Genomic DNA, 16,946 nt, shown 5'->3' with positions numbered 1-16,946 from the left:
ATAACTGAAGGTTATTTGTACAGCACTATTTATTATTAAATAAAGAAAAGCAAAACAACATCATTAAAAACTTCAGTGTTCTTCATTGAATCAAAACAAAACACACATCATTAAACACATTATTGAAATGAGCTACAAAACCATATTCCAATCTAATGTGAAGCTATATTGCAATATATAAGCCGAAGCTTAAAGTTATTAAAGAGAAAACTGAAGCCTGAAAAAAGTCATTGCATAGAAGATGGGCATATTTTCTAGTACCGTTAACAAGGTAATCATCAAATATATAAAGTTGACAAAAAAGATAGAAAATTCACAAGTTACTAGCATAAGTTAAAACCAAAAACTGGACATATTTCCTGGTACATTAAGAAACAAGTTAAAATTGGGAAAGAGACCAAAAACGCCAATTTTGTCACATGTACATGAAGCTCCCTAATTTCGCTCCAACAACAAAATATTATGGTCTACTTGAGCGTGATTTTTGAAGCCGATATCCCCGTACAGTGGAAGGTCTGTGGATAGCTTCTCAAGACGTTTGATCTAAGATTGATCTCTCTGTTCTTCACAGAATCTTGTTAGAATAGAGTAGCAATGTCGTTCAATAATGCGTAATAATGGTCACAAAAATGAAAATAATGTACGATAAAGGAAATAGTTTCATATTTAGCTATGACCTGAAATATCGTGGTTGCTTATATATATCATTTTATTCCAAACCCTATGAGACATCTCCACGTAAACGTTAATCATATATACACTACTGGCCAAAATCTTAAGGTCAACAAAGATAAAGGAAAAATATGCATTTTGCGTTGTTAGACTCAATCACTTATTTTAGTAGAGCTTCGAAAGATGAAAATAAGAAAAGGGAAAATAAAAAAAAAAACTTTTTTATGTGAACACTATGAAATTAGCCTAAATACTAGCTGGTCAAAAGTTTAAGACCACACTGAAACGAAGCGTTAATCGGTAAACACGTAACGAAATTCAGCGTTATGCTGCTGAAAGATCCAGTGATTTCCACACAAGCGAGAGCCTTCAATCAATAAGGATCCTCTCTCCAACATGCCAATATAGTCATCTGCTGTTGACGCCCCTGTATAATCTGAAGTTCCATTGTTCCATAGAAGGATAAAGCACTCCAGATCATGATGGAACATCCTCCACTGTATCGTGTAGAAAATGTTTCCGGTGGAATATCCTTATCATGCCAGTAACGTTGGAAGCCATCTGGACCATCCAGGTTAATTTTTTTCTCATCAGAGAACAAAACCTTCGTTTATGGAAAATAAACACAATGGGCTATCTGTGCTCTGACCACCACGGGTATCGACACCTGGATTCTAGCTGGAAGTCCGCAGACATACCGCTGTGCCACTGGGAGGCGCCTATGGAGCTGATGAGACCAATAAACCTGATTTTCTGGTTTATATACTAGTTTACCCTTACTCGTAACTTTATAATAGAAGAAATATTTAGTGAAGGTATGAAATAGTTTTACACCTACACATATATATTTTCTGCAGTTGCACTTTGAAGACATCTGTTTTTTGTTTGTTGGTATTCAATTATGTGAAGTTTTGTGTGAGTTCAGGCTATTTAGTGTCCTTTTGTGTGAGTGTGGGGTATTTAGTATTTTTTTCGTGGGTGTGGAAAATCCAGTGGTGTTTTGTGTGACTGCGGGTGTTTGGTGTTGTTTTATGTTTGTAGTATTTAATATTGTGTACATGTGACGTAGTTAGTTGCTTTGAGTTAATACGAGGCATTTAGTCTTGTTTTGTTTAAGCGTGGTGTATTTAGTTTTTTTATCCATTGTATATCTTGATATGGGTCTAGAAATCGTTTGGGTCTCATTACGAGTTTAACTGAGAACACTGATCGCCTCATTTATGTCTTTTAATTGCATTATTTAATTTTTAATATATTTTCTGTAATGATATATATTTTCCCCAGTTTCAGAAAGAATGCTGTAATAGTGTTTATGATGTATTCATATGTTTGTCAGGTGTTACGTTTTTTATGTTGCAAATATTTAAGCAAAATTTATGCCAGCTCATTTGCACTCGGCAACCACTCAGCAATAGTCGTCAGTATGTTAAGTGTTTTAACCAATCGTAACTAAATAAGTTTGCATCAAGATTTGTTTCACATTTTTGCTTTTATAAATGTACTTAAGTTGACCTTCTTTCAGGGACGTAGCCAGAAATGGCCATTTGGGGTTAGTTTGAGTGCTTGATGCACTCAAGCGAAGTTATGCTAGGGGAGTCCGGGGGCATGCCCCCGCAGGAAATTTTTTAATTCAAACATAAAAGAAAAGCCTGAATTATACATTCTGAGACCACCTTTTTGGCAAATTTCAGAATGGCACACTGAGGTGTTTGTCTTATTTTTTTAATCATAAATAAATATATAGACCTATATATATAATATATAACTTAAAGTTATCAGGTCCAGCAAAATAGGCCTACAGTCCTGTCATCAACATATAAAATATAAAGTCACTCAGGAAAGAGCAAAATATATGTATAGTCTCTATAATCTGTATTCAAGTATCATGGACAGTGTATGTTCAGATTCCCTGGATTTCAAGAATTAACTTCACAAATAAACAGTGGGTGGCACCGTGGCAGACTGGCAGCACCATGTCACTAACCTAGTACCATTGGCGCTATCTATAGTGAATCATTTATAATAGATGGCGCCAATGGTACTGTGGATGTGACGTTGACAAACAGAAGTTGCGATAAACAATCATTCACTATGTCGAGCCTGAAAAAGCAAAAGACACTGCATGGGTTCTCTAAACCCATTCATGAGGCTGAACCTGATCAATCTGCTGCAGCCAATCAGGTTGAATCAGAATTGACAACTAAATTGTCAGAGTCATCACCGTGGCCTTCTACCAGTGCTGCCACTACCACCTCAGGTCCAGTCTGGGACATTGGAAATTACATTTCTGATGATGTCAGCATTGGTAAACAGGTAAGTCGACTCTTCATTATATTAATTTTGTATTAAAAATCATGCAAACACTCTGCATCGTTGGCTTTCATAGTGGAGCTGGCTACTCTACAGTCAACATGCAAAGGGTGCTTTCTCCAAGTACTGCTGTCTTTTTGCTCCTGATGTTGCTAGTGTTGGAAGCCAGAAATTGGGACAACTAGTGAAATTTCCATACACAAACTGGAAGAAGGCTGTTGAAGACTTCAAGGCACATGAATTAAAACAGTACCACCAAGACAGCAAAGAAAAAGCTAAAAATTTTCTACAGGTCGTAAACACAAGTTCATCTGTGCACTTGCAGCTTGATGCAACTTACAAGCAAGAAATTGAACAGAACCAGCAATATTTAATGCCTATTATTGATACTATATTGCTGTGTGGGAGACAGGGTTTAACTTTGAGGGGAAAATATGATTGTGGTCCAATGTTTGTTGGTGAAACTGATGAGGAGCCCATCAATAATGATGGAAATTTTCGGGCAATTTTGCGCTACAGGGCAAAGGGTGATGTCAAGCTTTCACCAAGCCTTAAGAGTACAAACAGGAATGGTACTATCTGAGTCCTCAAATTCAAAATAAAATCATCAATGCCTGTAATACTCATGTTCTTGATGCTTTGGTCAACAGGGTTGATGCTGCAAAGTGTTTCTCAATATTAGCTGATGGAACAACAGATATTTCAGACATTGAACAGTTTTCACTGTATGTTAGATATTTGCATGCCAATGACAACTCTGTTGCAATGAGAGAAGATTTTTTGCAATTTATACCTGTTTATGATGTGACAGGCAGAAACTTGGCTGATGTTATCATAACCAATCTGACAAAATATAGTATTGACATGGCTTACCTGCGAGGACAAGGGTACGACGGTGCTACTACCTCTATGAGTGAGAAATTCAATGATGTCTAGAGACACATAACTGATAAATTTCCACTTGCACCCTATGTACACTGCAGTGTCCATTCCGTAAACTTAGCAATTTCTGATGCTTGTAAAGAAGTTCCTGTGCGAAATTGCATGGGAGTAATTTCTAACATTGAAAACTTTCTCAATACACCAAAACGAAAGCACGTTTTGGTTCTTTCGGTGGAGAATAAAACACCTGAATAAAAAAAAAAGTTTGAAAGGTCTCTGCCCTACCCGGTGGGTTGAGAGGTACGACTCAGTCATTATCTTTCTAGAATTAATCCATGCAGTCGCAGATGCCCTTGAGACCATATCAGGTTGGCAAGACAGAGATTCTGCCACGCAAGTCAATCAATTGTTGCGTTCTATAACACAGCCAGAATTCATCATCACTCTACTTACCATTGCTAAATTGTTTTCCTTTAGTTTACCTCTGTGCAACTTACTGCAGCAACAGAACATTGATTTAGGTGCTGCGATGCACCACGCAGAAATAGTGAACGGATTTAATCCGTTCACTCAGAAATAATACTATGAATGAATTTAACAACATTTTCTGTGAGGCTCAAACTCTGTGTAGTGAGCTTCAAATTGACATCATAATGCCAAGGCGGGCTAAAAGACAGATGTTCCGTGCTAACCCACAAACCACTAGCCCTAAGGAGTGCTTTCGTATTGTTCTATTTGTACCTTTTGTTAATCACTTTCTTTCACAAATATGTGACCGTCATAAAACTCTCCTTACAAACTTTATGTGTCTACTACCATCAGGATCTACCACAGAACGGTCAGAACCTACAGCACAACAATGTGACCAAATTAAAGAGTTGGTCAATATATACAAGGCTGACATTGACAGACTTCACTAGCTGCAGTAGGTGAACTTAGGGTTTGGTACAAATCACTTGCGAACAACAGACCAAAAAATGTCATAGATGCACATGCAATGCAGAAATGTTCCCAGTCATTTCTAGACTGTTGGAAGTATTTGTCACGCTGCTTGAATCAACGAGCTCAGTGGAGCGTTCGTTTTCAACTCTCAGAAGACTCAAAACGTATTTGAGAAATACCATCACTGAAGATCGATTGAGTGGCCTGGCCTCATTATACACTCACCGTGATATTAAAGTTGAACCAAACTGTATTGTAGATGTCCTGGCAAGAACAAACAGGCGTTTGAGCCTTTCATAGATATTCGATTGTATTTCCCAAGTTCTGACAAAACTTGCTGTATTAAAAGAGTGTTCAATCAGAAATTTGCACTTGACCATTTGTTGTGTGTGAAATTATCTGCCATGCAATTACGGATCTTTATGAAACTTCACAGGTGGCAAATGAACTTGTCCAGAAAGTTCATGGGGGTTAACCCCAACCCCTTGGCTACGCCCCTGCCTTTTGCAGCTTTAGTCACATATAACATTAAAATCACACCACACTGGGAGATTTTCGCTACCTTCAATAAAAGAAAGTATCTTAAGATATTTGTTAAATGTATGCATAAGTCTACAAAATATCGATTATGTTATTGCATAGCAGATGTAGGTGAATACTGTAATTTAATACAGAAATCTACAAAGCGATTTACAATTGACTTATTTGTAATTCACCGAAAAGGTATGGTTTTCTGACTTAGGTCGTCAACAATGTAGTTATGACAGGTGGACATACCATGTGTCTTTCCATCATCTTTAATAACATAGGGTTTAAAAAAAAATCATTAATTTTGTTTCTTGCAGTTTTGACATAAACACGTGACCCATAAAACCAGTTAAATTGTTTCGTTTTAATATTTTTCTGTTTTTATTCTTTATAGCAAATAATATATACTTTGCTCTAGGGAATGTTGCAGTAGCATCACATATCCGTGTCAAAAGGTTAACGACTGCAACATTCTTTACGGGCTGAGTAAATGATGTCTGTACGTAACAGAGAATGAATACTGTGGAAGAATAAACAGTTACGTGGTGACATTGTCACATAGAAAAAATACGAAGTTTTTTGTTAGATTGGAACATTTATACTTTCAAATATCTACAAAACGTTTAGTTAGACAGAAAGTTGTCTTGAGAGAAAGAAAACTGCCAACTCACTGATTCAGTAGAAGCAGTCGTCCTTTTGTCTATACATATACAACGATTTTTTTGTGTTCTTAATAAATATTGCTTTTATATTTTATCAGACTTGTCTAATTTGTTTATTTCTCACATACCTCAAGACTCAGTCGAGTTTTCAAATTCAGATTATTCTGTAAATTTCCAATTTCATGTCCGATTCTTCAATTATTAAACGGACCTATCTAATACTTGCAAGAGAACCAGTTAACCTGATTATATCAGATAGTTATTTGCATTCTTACTTTTTGTAAGTCAATGTCTGTGTGACTGCTTGGAGAGCACTAAAGTCTTACAAGTTATGATAAACGAAGTTTTGAGAAAAATATATTGTATTATATTTCATTTGTTGACTGTAATAAGACATTTATTCCTAATAATTGATTTGTATAAAATTTTCTACATGATCCAGACTGTTAAGGTAACCTGTACAAATTTAGCGTGCAACTGCTCTAAGACTGAGGATTTAGCTCAGGTATAACAAATTTGTAACATAGCTACACACTATATATATAGTCAATATTCAATAATTCATGATAACCTTGAACAGACAACATCCAGCAATATCGTTCACAACAGAAACGCAAAAGATAAGCTCCTTTTCATAGACGTGGTATTTATCAAGACACATATCTCATACAACCTTTAAAAAATGTTATTTCACACTGTAATGAGCGCGAGGTGCTGATACAGTATGAATTCACATCTTTCTTTAAAAAAGTTATCTCTCTCCCACAACTAAATTATGAAGGGTTAAATGATGATCATTTTAAGAAGCCAGAGTTCCAAAAAGTTAGCTTAACTGTATATGTACGTATTTTGAACAGTTAATGTGTGTGATTTCTTATAGCAAAGCTGCATCGGGCTATCTGCTGAGCCCACCGAGGGGATTTGAACAGTTAATATCGTCTACAAATGTTATTGTACACAATGTTATTGTAATCATAAAATTATTTTAATGTTGATTATACCAAATATGATAAATGACGGTGTTTGTGCATAAATTAAGCAAGGTTAAAATAACACATAACGTTTTAAGTGCACAGTAATATGTTAAAACAGCATCAGGCTCGTAGGGAAATTCTACACGTTTCAGTGGTATTTTACTCCATCATCATCGGAAGTAGTTCTATTAACAGGTGTTTTATATATGTTCATGTGACACAAACGTTATTTTTCATTCTATTCATAAATTCACACCTTTACATAAATTGCAAAGATGTACATTTTTACTTGCTTTAGCTTTAAGGGTGTGAATTATTATCTTATTAGCAATAATGAATTTACAGAATTGCACCTTTTTACTCCCTTAAGAATGTATACTACAGGAAATACAGCGACCATAAACCAAAACATCCTAACAAATGCCATAGACTGCCTCTTTACAAGAATAAGCAAAATTTGTAATAATGAAGTTATGAAGCGAAATGGGGAAGAATGCATCACTACAACCTTCCTTGGCAATAGGCATTCTAAACACTTGATGTAAAAATACAGCGCTAATAAAAAGCAATTATATTTTATTTTCCCTAGGTCAAAGGTCTTTCTGAAAACACATGGAAAATATGTGAACCTAAAGTCGGAACAGTATTCAGAGCCACAACACAATACAATCTCAGTTCTACACACCAAACTACTTAAAGACCCAAGTGAGAGAGAAAACATCATACACAACAATGCTTATTAATGTAGACTCCTTTCTTCTTCAACAGACTTCGGCCCATGTTTTGGACCAGGGAGGGTCAGGTTCAGCATTGATCTCTTCGTCTGTCTCAGTAATTGCTATAATTTTGCATTGTTACTGAATTCTAGGTACTAACCCTAGTTTCTTTGTTGTATTACTCAGAGTATGTAAACTTTTGTCCGTTGCCCGCAATTTAATTAACACACCGTTTTTGTTCCATGTCTAATTCATGAGGTAACATTAAATTATACATTTTCACTAACTTCACTTATGCATGATCGCACTATTAGTCTATGCTCACGATAAAGTTTGTATCTAAGATTCAGTTAGCCTAGTACTGTTTGGCCTGGAAGTTTCATGTTTATGATGTTTAGAAGAGAAAGATACTTAGGGCTTGGTTCATTTTGTATTATGTAACTCTCTAGCTTGCTCATCAATTTATTTTTATTGAGGTTTTTCTCATAATATTGAAGCAAGTTATCTAGGAGTCTGTCTGATAATGTAGACCCCATTAGTTTGTTTGGTTTGGTTTAAATTTTGTGCAAAGTTACTCGAGGCGACGGGAATTCGAATTCACGACCCTCAAATTACGAGTTGAACGCTTCAATTCCAAACCAGCACTAAACTCAGCAAAATATGGCTATACCTCGAAAAAACACTCAGTTAATTTAGTTGGTTCAAGTCCTACTGGGGTGAGAGCCCGGATGACTCTTGCCTTTACGACAAGAAGACCTATCTTCAAACCTAGTCTCCTGAATAAGGGTGATAAGCAAAGTTATCTCTGCTGCGCGTAACACATCACGTGATAATTTCGTTTGGCGTCAGATTTACGTACTAAAAATTTAAATCACTGCTAAATTCAATTGTTTACTGGTTGCTTATTCATTTAAATTCCAAGTTTATGGGTTTCACCTGAGTTTCTCTACCAAATGTTTATCAAAATTGGTGTTGTCAGTTCCTCACAAGAACTTGTGATATTAAGACTTCAAGCAGACAGATAATATGATTTATAGAGATATAGTAACTAATGATAATCAGGATTAGATTATATTATAGCATATTAACCATAACAATTATTGGTATCCATCCTCCACAACATTACCCTAACTATTTAAAATTGTATGAGAATAGGATATAACTTTCTAATTTTAAAGTTTTTCTTAAAAGCAAATGCATACATATTTTAAGCAGTGTTGACCAAGATCTTATAGGGGTGCCATATATCTCTAAGTATATTTTGCCGACCAACTTCTATGCAAGTCAGCCTGGTTAAATGTTCCTGTGCACTTACAACATTTTGGTTCTGCTTTAAAAGTTGGTTCAACTCTTCCAAGCGCTGACGAAGAGCCTGGTTGGTTTGTTCAAGTGCTACGTATTTACTGAGGTCAGCATCAACAGTTCTACGGGCGGCCTGAAAAATAAAATATAATATTCTAAAAATTAAAACTTTAATCCTACCAAAGAAAACAGCTACGTTTTTTTATTAAAAACAAATTAGCAAAAATATTAGAAACTCGCATGTAAGGTCTGTCAAGCACGAGAACAACATTATTGACTTCACACTGTAAAAATGTGTAAAACATAATAGAACTTCAAATGTTAGGCGAAACATACAGAAACATCATGCAAGGTCTACCAAATGCTTTGTTTGTTTGTTTGTTTTGTAATTTCGCACAAAGCTACTCGAGGGCTATCTGTGCTAGCCGTCCCTAATTTAGCAGTGTAAGACCAGAGGGAAGGCAGCTAGTCATCACCACCCACCGCCAACTCTTGGGCTACTCTTTTACCAACGAGTAGTGGGATTGACCGTCACATTATAACGCCCCCACGGTTGGGAGGGCGAGCATGTTTGGCGCGACTCGGGCGCGAACCCGCGACCCTCAGATTACGAAGTGCACGCCTTAACGCGCTAGGCCATGCTAGGCCCCTACCAAATGCAAAAATTACATACTGTAAAACGTTATAAAATGACATATTAGAAAAATGTGTAAGAAAAATATATTGTTAAACATCATAACTCCATTATATAGGCTTACCAACCATACTACTGAATTGGAGCCATAAAAAATGAAAATATAAACCTTGACAAGAATGAGAGTTTCTTAACCTTATCAATGCCATTTATCAAAACAAAACAAATGGTGAGTGAGCTATTATGTTACTTGCAAATCAGCAAATTTTCCTGCAAACAGACAAAAAAGAAGAAGAAAAAAGGGACGCAATAAACAAATTATTAAAAATACTTTAGGAACAAAAGATTGATTACAGTGAAATGTCGTGATTTCAGCAGCACACAAATATTCATGTTTTCATTAGTTTATTTAGATAAAATTCCTTGTGGTCACCATTTGCTGGATTTCACATTATTGATTTTCATTTTCGAGAAAGGGAGGCATAAGAAAGAAAGAATAATCCTCTTATTACAAACATATCCAGTACCGATTAACATGATCTATATATGTCTCTAAAAAATACTTGACGCTTATTACACTCGTGTTGGATACCTAATGGAGAAATCTAAGATATGTAAGAACGCATTTTGGTAATCAAAGGTTTATAAAACGGGACAAGATGTAATCAAACTATAATAATTTTAGTTTCTGTTTGTTATTAAATACAAAACTATACAATGGGCTATCCGTGCTGTGTCCACCGCGAGTATCGATTGATTTGTTTTTATTTTCATAGCAAAAATACAAAATGAGACGTATACGTTCTGTTCACCGCAGAATTCAAACCCCGGGTGTTAACGTTTGAGTCGAGAGACTTAGCATTGAGCTTGCGGTTTACGAGTGTATCGAAACCTGATGTTTAGCATTAGAAGCCTTCAGACTTACCGTTGAACAACCAGGAGGCAACATTTAGCATCTCTCGTTTGTTTGTTATCAAGCACAAAGCTAGAAAATGAACTATCTATGCTCTTCTCACCACGGGTATCGAAATCCAAATTTTAGTATTGTAACCTAGCGACTTACTACAGAACCATCGGGGATAGCTTTTTTATATTTATATATATCTTATTTCTCGAACGACTAAAAGTGGATAGCAAACCAGTTATAAGGCGCATTTTTGGACTTAATATCTTCTGCAGTAGCAATTACATTCTGGACTCTTCTAACTGTATGGAATGTATGTGGTTTTATTTAGAGTGACATAATCCAAATGTTGTTTCACTGTAAGAAATAAAACGTTTTTGTAATTTAGATGTATTTAGTACATTATAATAGAAAATAATAATAAAATCTTGATGTTTCAAGAGTATCCTTATTCACCTGTAAAAGTTCAATTTTTCCAGCCTCCTTACATTTATCTGTTTATAAATCAATAATGTTTAAATGTCATTACACTAAAACTACTTCAAATTCTGAAAAATGATGATTAACATTAGTGAACTAACACATTACTAAAAAAAATAAATTTTCTAGGATAAGCGACAAGAAGGTTCTGAAACCACAAGCTTGCCAGTATGGCATTTTATTGTAGAAAGTTCTTAAAACGTCACTACAAACTTAAATGAGCTAATTCTATTGTTGCATCGTGCAGTTCTGTCTCACATATTATCATCCATAATTTATAAAGTTGCGCTTAATCATGATATTAAATGTGTCTTTTGTGACCTCTTATTTGCATTAGATCTACAACGTTCAGTAACTGTACACTCGCTATGAAAAGCTTTATGCACCTGGTAGAAAAAACTGTAGTTTAAGAGACTCCGACAGTAACGAACTTCATTAAAAAGTATTAACTTTCTGATAAATTATAACAGTATCTCATGACGAACTTCAAAGAAATACAGTAAAAGCGATGAGATGTGGTATCAAGAGATGCTAAAGTGTATAGGAAACCTACGTAAGAAAATTCCATATGGAACATAGAATATGAATATGACCCCTCCCCCAAAAAATATGACATTTTTAGAATTCAAATTTAACAAGTCCTAAAATATACATAACAACAGGCGAACAAGTAGTGTATAGTAACCTTAAAATTATTAACAGTTATTAACCTGTCTATGTCAGGTGTACAATTGGGAGATTTGCCAGTTTCTCTGCCTATGAACTGAATATCACCAGTTTTTTCACCATCGAATATTTAATGGTGTTATAAACATTGACCAACAAGAATAGTTTGTAAGCATTACGTAGCACTCGGAGCAAATGATATATGCTACAATTTTACATTAACTGTTTTTTCATTAACGAATAACGTCACATCCGACAGAATGATACCCTGTGATTTTACACATTAAAACTATCCTCACCGTCTTAAAGACATTTAGTAGTTATCGAATTCGTTCATTATAAATAAATCATTCAAAGGTTTTCAAATTTTTCATATCAACCTATTTACATACAATATGACCATATACTGAACTACTAATGCCAGCGCTATCGTATAGCAAATTAGAAAATTCCATCACATTTCTTTTTACACATTGATCCTTGTGAAGACTATAGGAATGAGAATGTTTAGAGTTTTAGAATTTAAAATGAATAGCAAAAAATAAAAATAAAAGTGTCAGTTGAAATATATTGCTTCAATCCATTTTTCTTTTCTTATTAACAAGTTAGGTCCCAGAAATTAGTGTGTTAACAACTAACCGTAATCAGTAATGTTGTTTGAAAAAAGCTAAAAAAATTGCATATTTTTCACCGTTTCTTTATGAAGCGGTAAACTGTTTCAAACAATCAAAAGCTACTCTGAACTCAGTTGATAATTATCACTGCTAGTTGCGATTCGAATTCAAACTTGAGAACCAAGTTTTAAAACATAAACTTATAACTCGGCTGATTTCAAAGCCAGCATTATTCGGCATAAATTCTTACAATGCATGCGCATAAACGATTGAGCATGTGATAACAGGTCGGGTTGTCAGTGATGTCAGTGATGTCGAGAAACCCACTTGTTGAGAAATTTATATGCAAAAACGGCTCGTTTGGGTTGAGAAAATATTTTACATAGAAGAGCGAACAACGGTCGGGTTGTTATTTGGCAAATCACATAATGTGCTCGTATTTGTAGAATATGGCCACTAGTGTACTTTTAGCTCATTAATATTGTTGCAAAATGATTATTGTTATCATGAAGGTTATAAGTTAAACCAAGAATAATGCCTTTAACTAAGGCAGCTGAATTTAATCACGTGTATTTAGATTTGAATAAGATGAAGGCAGAAGAGAACTGTGCCTTTCCAACAACGTTAGTCAATCAGTCAATAAGACAGCTTGAAAAATGTGTGGTTTTATGAAATTAATTTTATTCTACAGATTTTCTCGAGTGCTTTGTGGCTTGTTACTCCAAATTTGGTTTCTTTACTACTCGAATGTGTGTGTAAGGTGCTTATAAAGCTTTTGTTCACACAATATTTGCAGTGTGTTTGATATTTTAGTTTGTTTTGCACATGTTGCACATCTGGCTCGTACTTATAATTACATTTGTTAGCTCATATAAAAATAAACTAGACAGAAGTATTAATCATTTTTTTAAAATGCCTATTAAGTTCAAGTGACTTCCAGTAACAAATGGGATTACCTTAAATTATAAAGAAGTATTATTGAACTGAAAATTATATCATACATGCCTGACTTGAGTAACTGTTAACAGATAAAAATGTAGAGATAAAATTCAAAGCAAATCTCACACAAAAGATTAGAAGAAATAAAGAAGTTTATTTTGACACTGAAGTTCAAAAGGGCATTTAACGAAGAAATGAATAATAATGTATACAAGAAAGTGTCTTTATCATTCTATTTTTAAAAAAAGAACAAAACTGAATATAATTCTGCATATATGGCTGATTAATTTCAAATATTCAATGTCACTTGATTGAAAATCGTTTGTAAACTAGCTCGATTACAGAAATCCTTAATTAAAAACGATTCATTATTTTACATTATATAACTCTTTCAGGACAAAACACCGTATGTGTAATTACTTTTTAACAAATATTAATTCTTGTTTAAAAATAAGTGAATAGAAATTATATAGTTCACAGGATGTGAGAGTATGCATTGTTTCAAGTTTCCATAAAAAATTAGTATTTGATTCTGTTGTTAATTTTAAAATTTAGCTGCGCATAGTTGTTCCTAATGCTTAAATGATAAAATAATATGCAGACTACACTTGTGGCCCTTAAATAAGTAAAAAAAATAGTATATTTAAATGAAAATGAGCCATATATAAGATATATGTTAAGATGCAGGAGGACCCAAGTTTTTATATCTTGATAGCCGTGAGTTGTCCATCACACATTTACAGGGAAAACGAGTAGTCAACAGCACCCTCTGCAAACTCATTCTTGGACTATTCTTACCTGATTCAACAGTGAGACTCTTTAGCACACCAACAGCTCCAAAGCACGGAGCATGTTTTTGTAGCAATGTTAAAGTAAATAATTTTTGCGGTAGCTTTTTTTTCCGAATCTTTTCATGACCTCCAACATACGTTACACCCCACCCACACACAATTTGAGCAACAAGCCACTTTATTATGCCCAAAGAGGTATTATTTGTACAACTCTTTACAGAATATGATTTACTTGCGCGTTTACCATACAACATTACACAGGTCCAGCATGGCCAGGTGGTTAAGGCACTCGACTCGTAATCTGAGGGTCAAGGGTTCTAATTCCTGTCACACCAAACATACTCGCCCTTTCAGCGGTGGGAGCATTATAATGTGATGGTCAATCCCACTGTTCATTGGTAAAAGAGCAGCCCAAGAGTTGGCGGTGGGTGGTGGTGACTAACTATCTTACACTGCTAAATTAGGGACAGCTAGCGCAGATAGCCCTCGTGTAGCTTTGCGCGAAACTCAAAACAAACAAACATTACATAGTATTCCATTTCTCCGCGCTGTTGATGTTTTAATTATTTCGTAGATACTTTTGATCAAGAAAAAGAAACGATTGTCATCTTAGATCTTTCTTCCATGTGACACAATATGTTACATTTGGATAATGTACCATAAAAGCAGGAAAATAATGTGACACAAATACCCCAAATATTGATTAAACATCACGCTTCCAAATCTACATTATAGAAACTACAATATATGAAAATGGTTTTATATGTTACATTTAAGTAATTAAATATGACGATCTACGAACGTTTGAATATCTAGACAAATTTAGTGTAGGCAAATGTATATATACATAAATATATATAAATGGAACAAAACTAAGTAGTCATCGATCGCTAGACACCAGTTATAATAATAAAAAACAGAAAGCAAGTTAAAAGGAATCATGTATCTTATTTTCAGCATGTCGTTTCTGCAATGAAAGGTTAAGCACGTGCACATTTTGTTCTGCTGTAATAAACATGCTGCGAATTTCTATGCAAGGAAAGCAATATCGTAACAATCTCATTGAAATGTATAACCAATAATAGCGCCATCTTGTATCTATTTATATTGTGCAGATAGTTTCCATATTTTTTTAAAACTAAGTTCTTCGAGCGTTTCGTTTCGATTAACTTACTTGACCTGATTCTTTTCAAAAAGGAAACTGACCAAATATGATAAATATAGGAGATAAAAAATGAACAGATGAAAATAACAAAAGTTCACTTCGCCTTCATTTGAACTCAGTGATATCCCATAAGGTCATTTGGTTAATCTTAACAATTTTATACACAGTCGATCAGCCAAATGCCTCGTGCAGATGCCGCTAGATTAAATAGTTTTTAGTTCTACACCGCCAATTGAAAGAAAAGAAGAAAAAAAAAACATTGGCAGTAATGAAGGGTAATGAATGTGTACAAACAAATATATACGTTTAGTACGATCCCGTGCCACCTCCACACGTGACTTTATATGTTCAATTTCTCAAAGACTTCAATTGCGTTTGAACCCGTTTCATCGTACACTAGAAGTTTTTCAGAGGAGCGGATTCAGAAATAAGTAACACATCATCAGTAAGGTTCATACGCGATCGTTTGTTTGTTTGTTTGTTTTAGAATTTCGCGCATAGCTACGCGAGGGCTATCTGCGCTAGCCATTCCTCATTTAACAGTGTAAGACTAGAGGGAAGGCAGATAGTCATCACCACCTACCGTTAACTCTTAAACTACTCTTTTACCCATGAATAACGGGACTGACCGCCTCCAAGGTTGAATGGGCGAGCATGTTTGGTGTGACAGGGATTCGAACCCGCGACCTTCAGATTACCAGTCGAACACCCTAACCACCTTGCTATGCCGGGCCTCATATGAGACTGTAGAAACACATCAATAAACTAAAGAGGTCACAAATATAAAACTATAACGCCATGCTCGGCTGTCTTTACAACACTTGATGATATTTCTCTTGTTCATTAAAAAACAGCCAATTTTCAAGGGATTAGATCGTTTAGAAGCCTTTTTTTGTTGTTTATTTTAAGCATAAAATCGCGCAACGAGCTATCTACACAGGGCTCGCAACAGGGGTGAAATCCAGAATTTTAGCATTATAAACCCCCAAACTTACAGCTGAGTTACAGTGGAATGGTACCCATAAAAGGAAATAGAGATATACTATTATTTTTTATTTCAAATGATTCGAAACAACTACTAATAAATATCTGTTTTATGGAGTTTGGATTAAAAAAACAACTTTGAAGAAAAAACATTATCACCTTCGAAACAGAAATAACGAATAATCATAATGAATCTTTTTCGTAGATTTTACGTAGGTTGAATGACGCGTTACACACATAGAAATACATTAACCTACACGGATCTTATTTGTCAAAATACACACATACATACACACAAAAGTGACGACCAAAAACATACTGTGATGCATATTAGGTTTACAACAACTAACTTTCGATTTATGAAGTCAGTTTTCATCTTTAAAATGTCGTCATCATTACACACACACAAATATTTGCGAGTTTTAGTACAGTTTTCTTTACTCCAAATTTCTAAAATCTTAAACCTATTATATTCGGTTCGAAGTTATTCTCGTTTAGCAGAAACAATTCTATATAGTTTGTTTCTAGTTTACACATTTTATGGGTTTCGTATGTCTTATATTTAGGTGCAGGTTTAGAAAACGTAAATATACAATTTCAATAGCTCTCGTGTAACTTTGCGCAAAATTCGAATGAAGCAAATAAACTACAACAGTACGAGAATAACTCCTGAAAACAAATGTAAACTTCTTGTAGTTTTCCAAACATTTTGTTTACATACATTGCATAACTGCATTAGTTAGTACCAAACTGAGGCGATTGTTAAAACAGTGGACATAAT

General features: G+C 34.7%; 1 protein-coding gene across 24 annotated transcripts in view; it reads right to left on the bottom strand.

The window, feature by feature from the left end:
- Positions 1–16,946, bottom strand: part of LOC143244728 (RIMS-binding protein 2-like) — a 196,704-nt gene that overhangs the window by 121,383 nt on the left and 58,375 nt on the right. For all 24 annotated transcript variants that reach the window (XR_013025296.1, XR_013025295.1, XR_013025294.1 and 21 more), the window contains one exon: positions 9,002–9,121. Coding sequence is in view for 21 of the 24 variants with exons in the window: in XM_076489897.1 (XP_076346012.1) it covers positions 9,002–9,121 (120 nt within the window). In the remaining 3 variants the exon portion in view is untranslated. The remainder of the gene's footprint in view (positions 1–9,001; positions 9,122–16,946) is intronic.

This window comes from Tachypleus tridentatus, chromosome 2 (assembly GCF_004210375.1).
Source record: "Tachypleus tridentatus isolate NWPU-2018 chromosome 2, ASM421037v1, whole genome shotgun sequence".
Lineage (NCBI taxonomy): Eukaryota > Metazoa > Arthropoda > Merostomata > Xiphosura > Limulidae > Tachypleus > Tachypleus tridentatus.
This window is presented reverse-complemented; position numbering and strand designations above follow the sequence as displayed.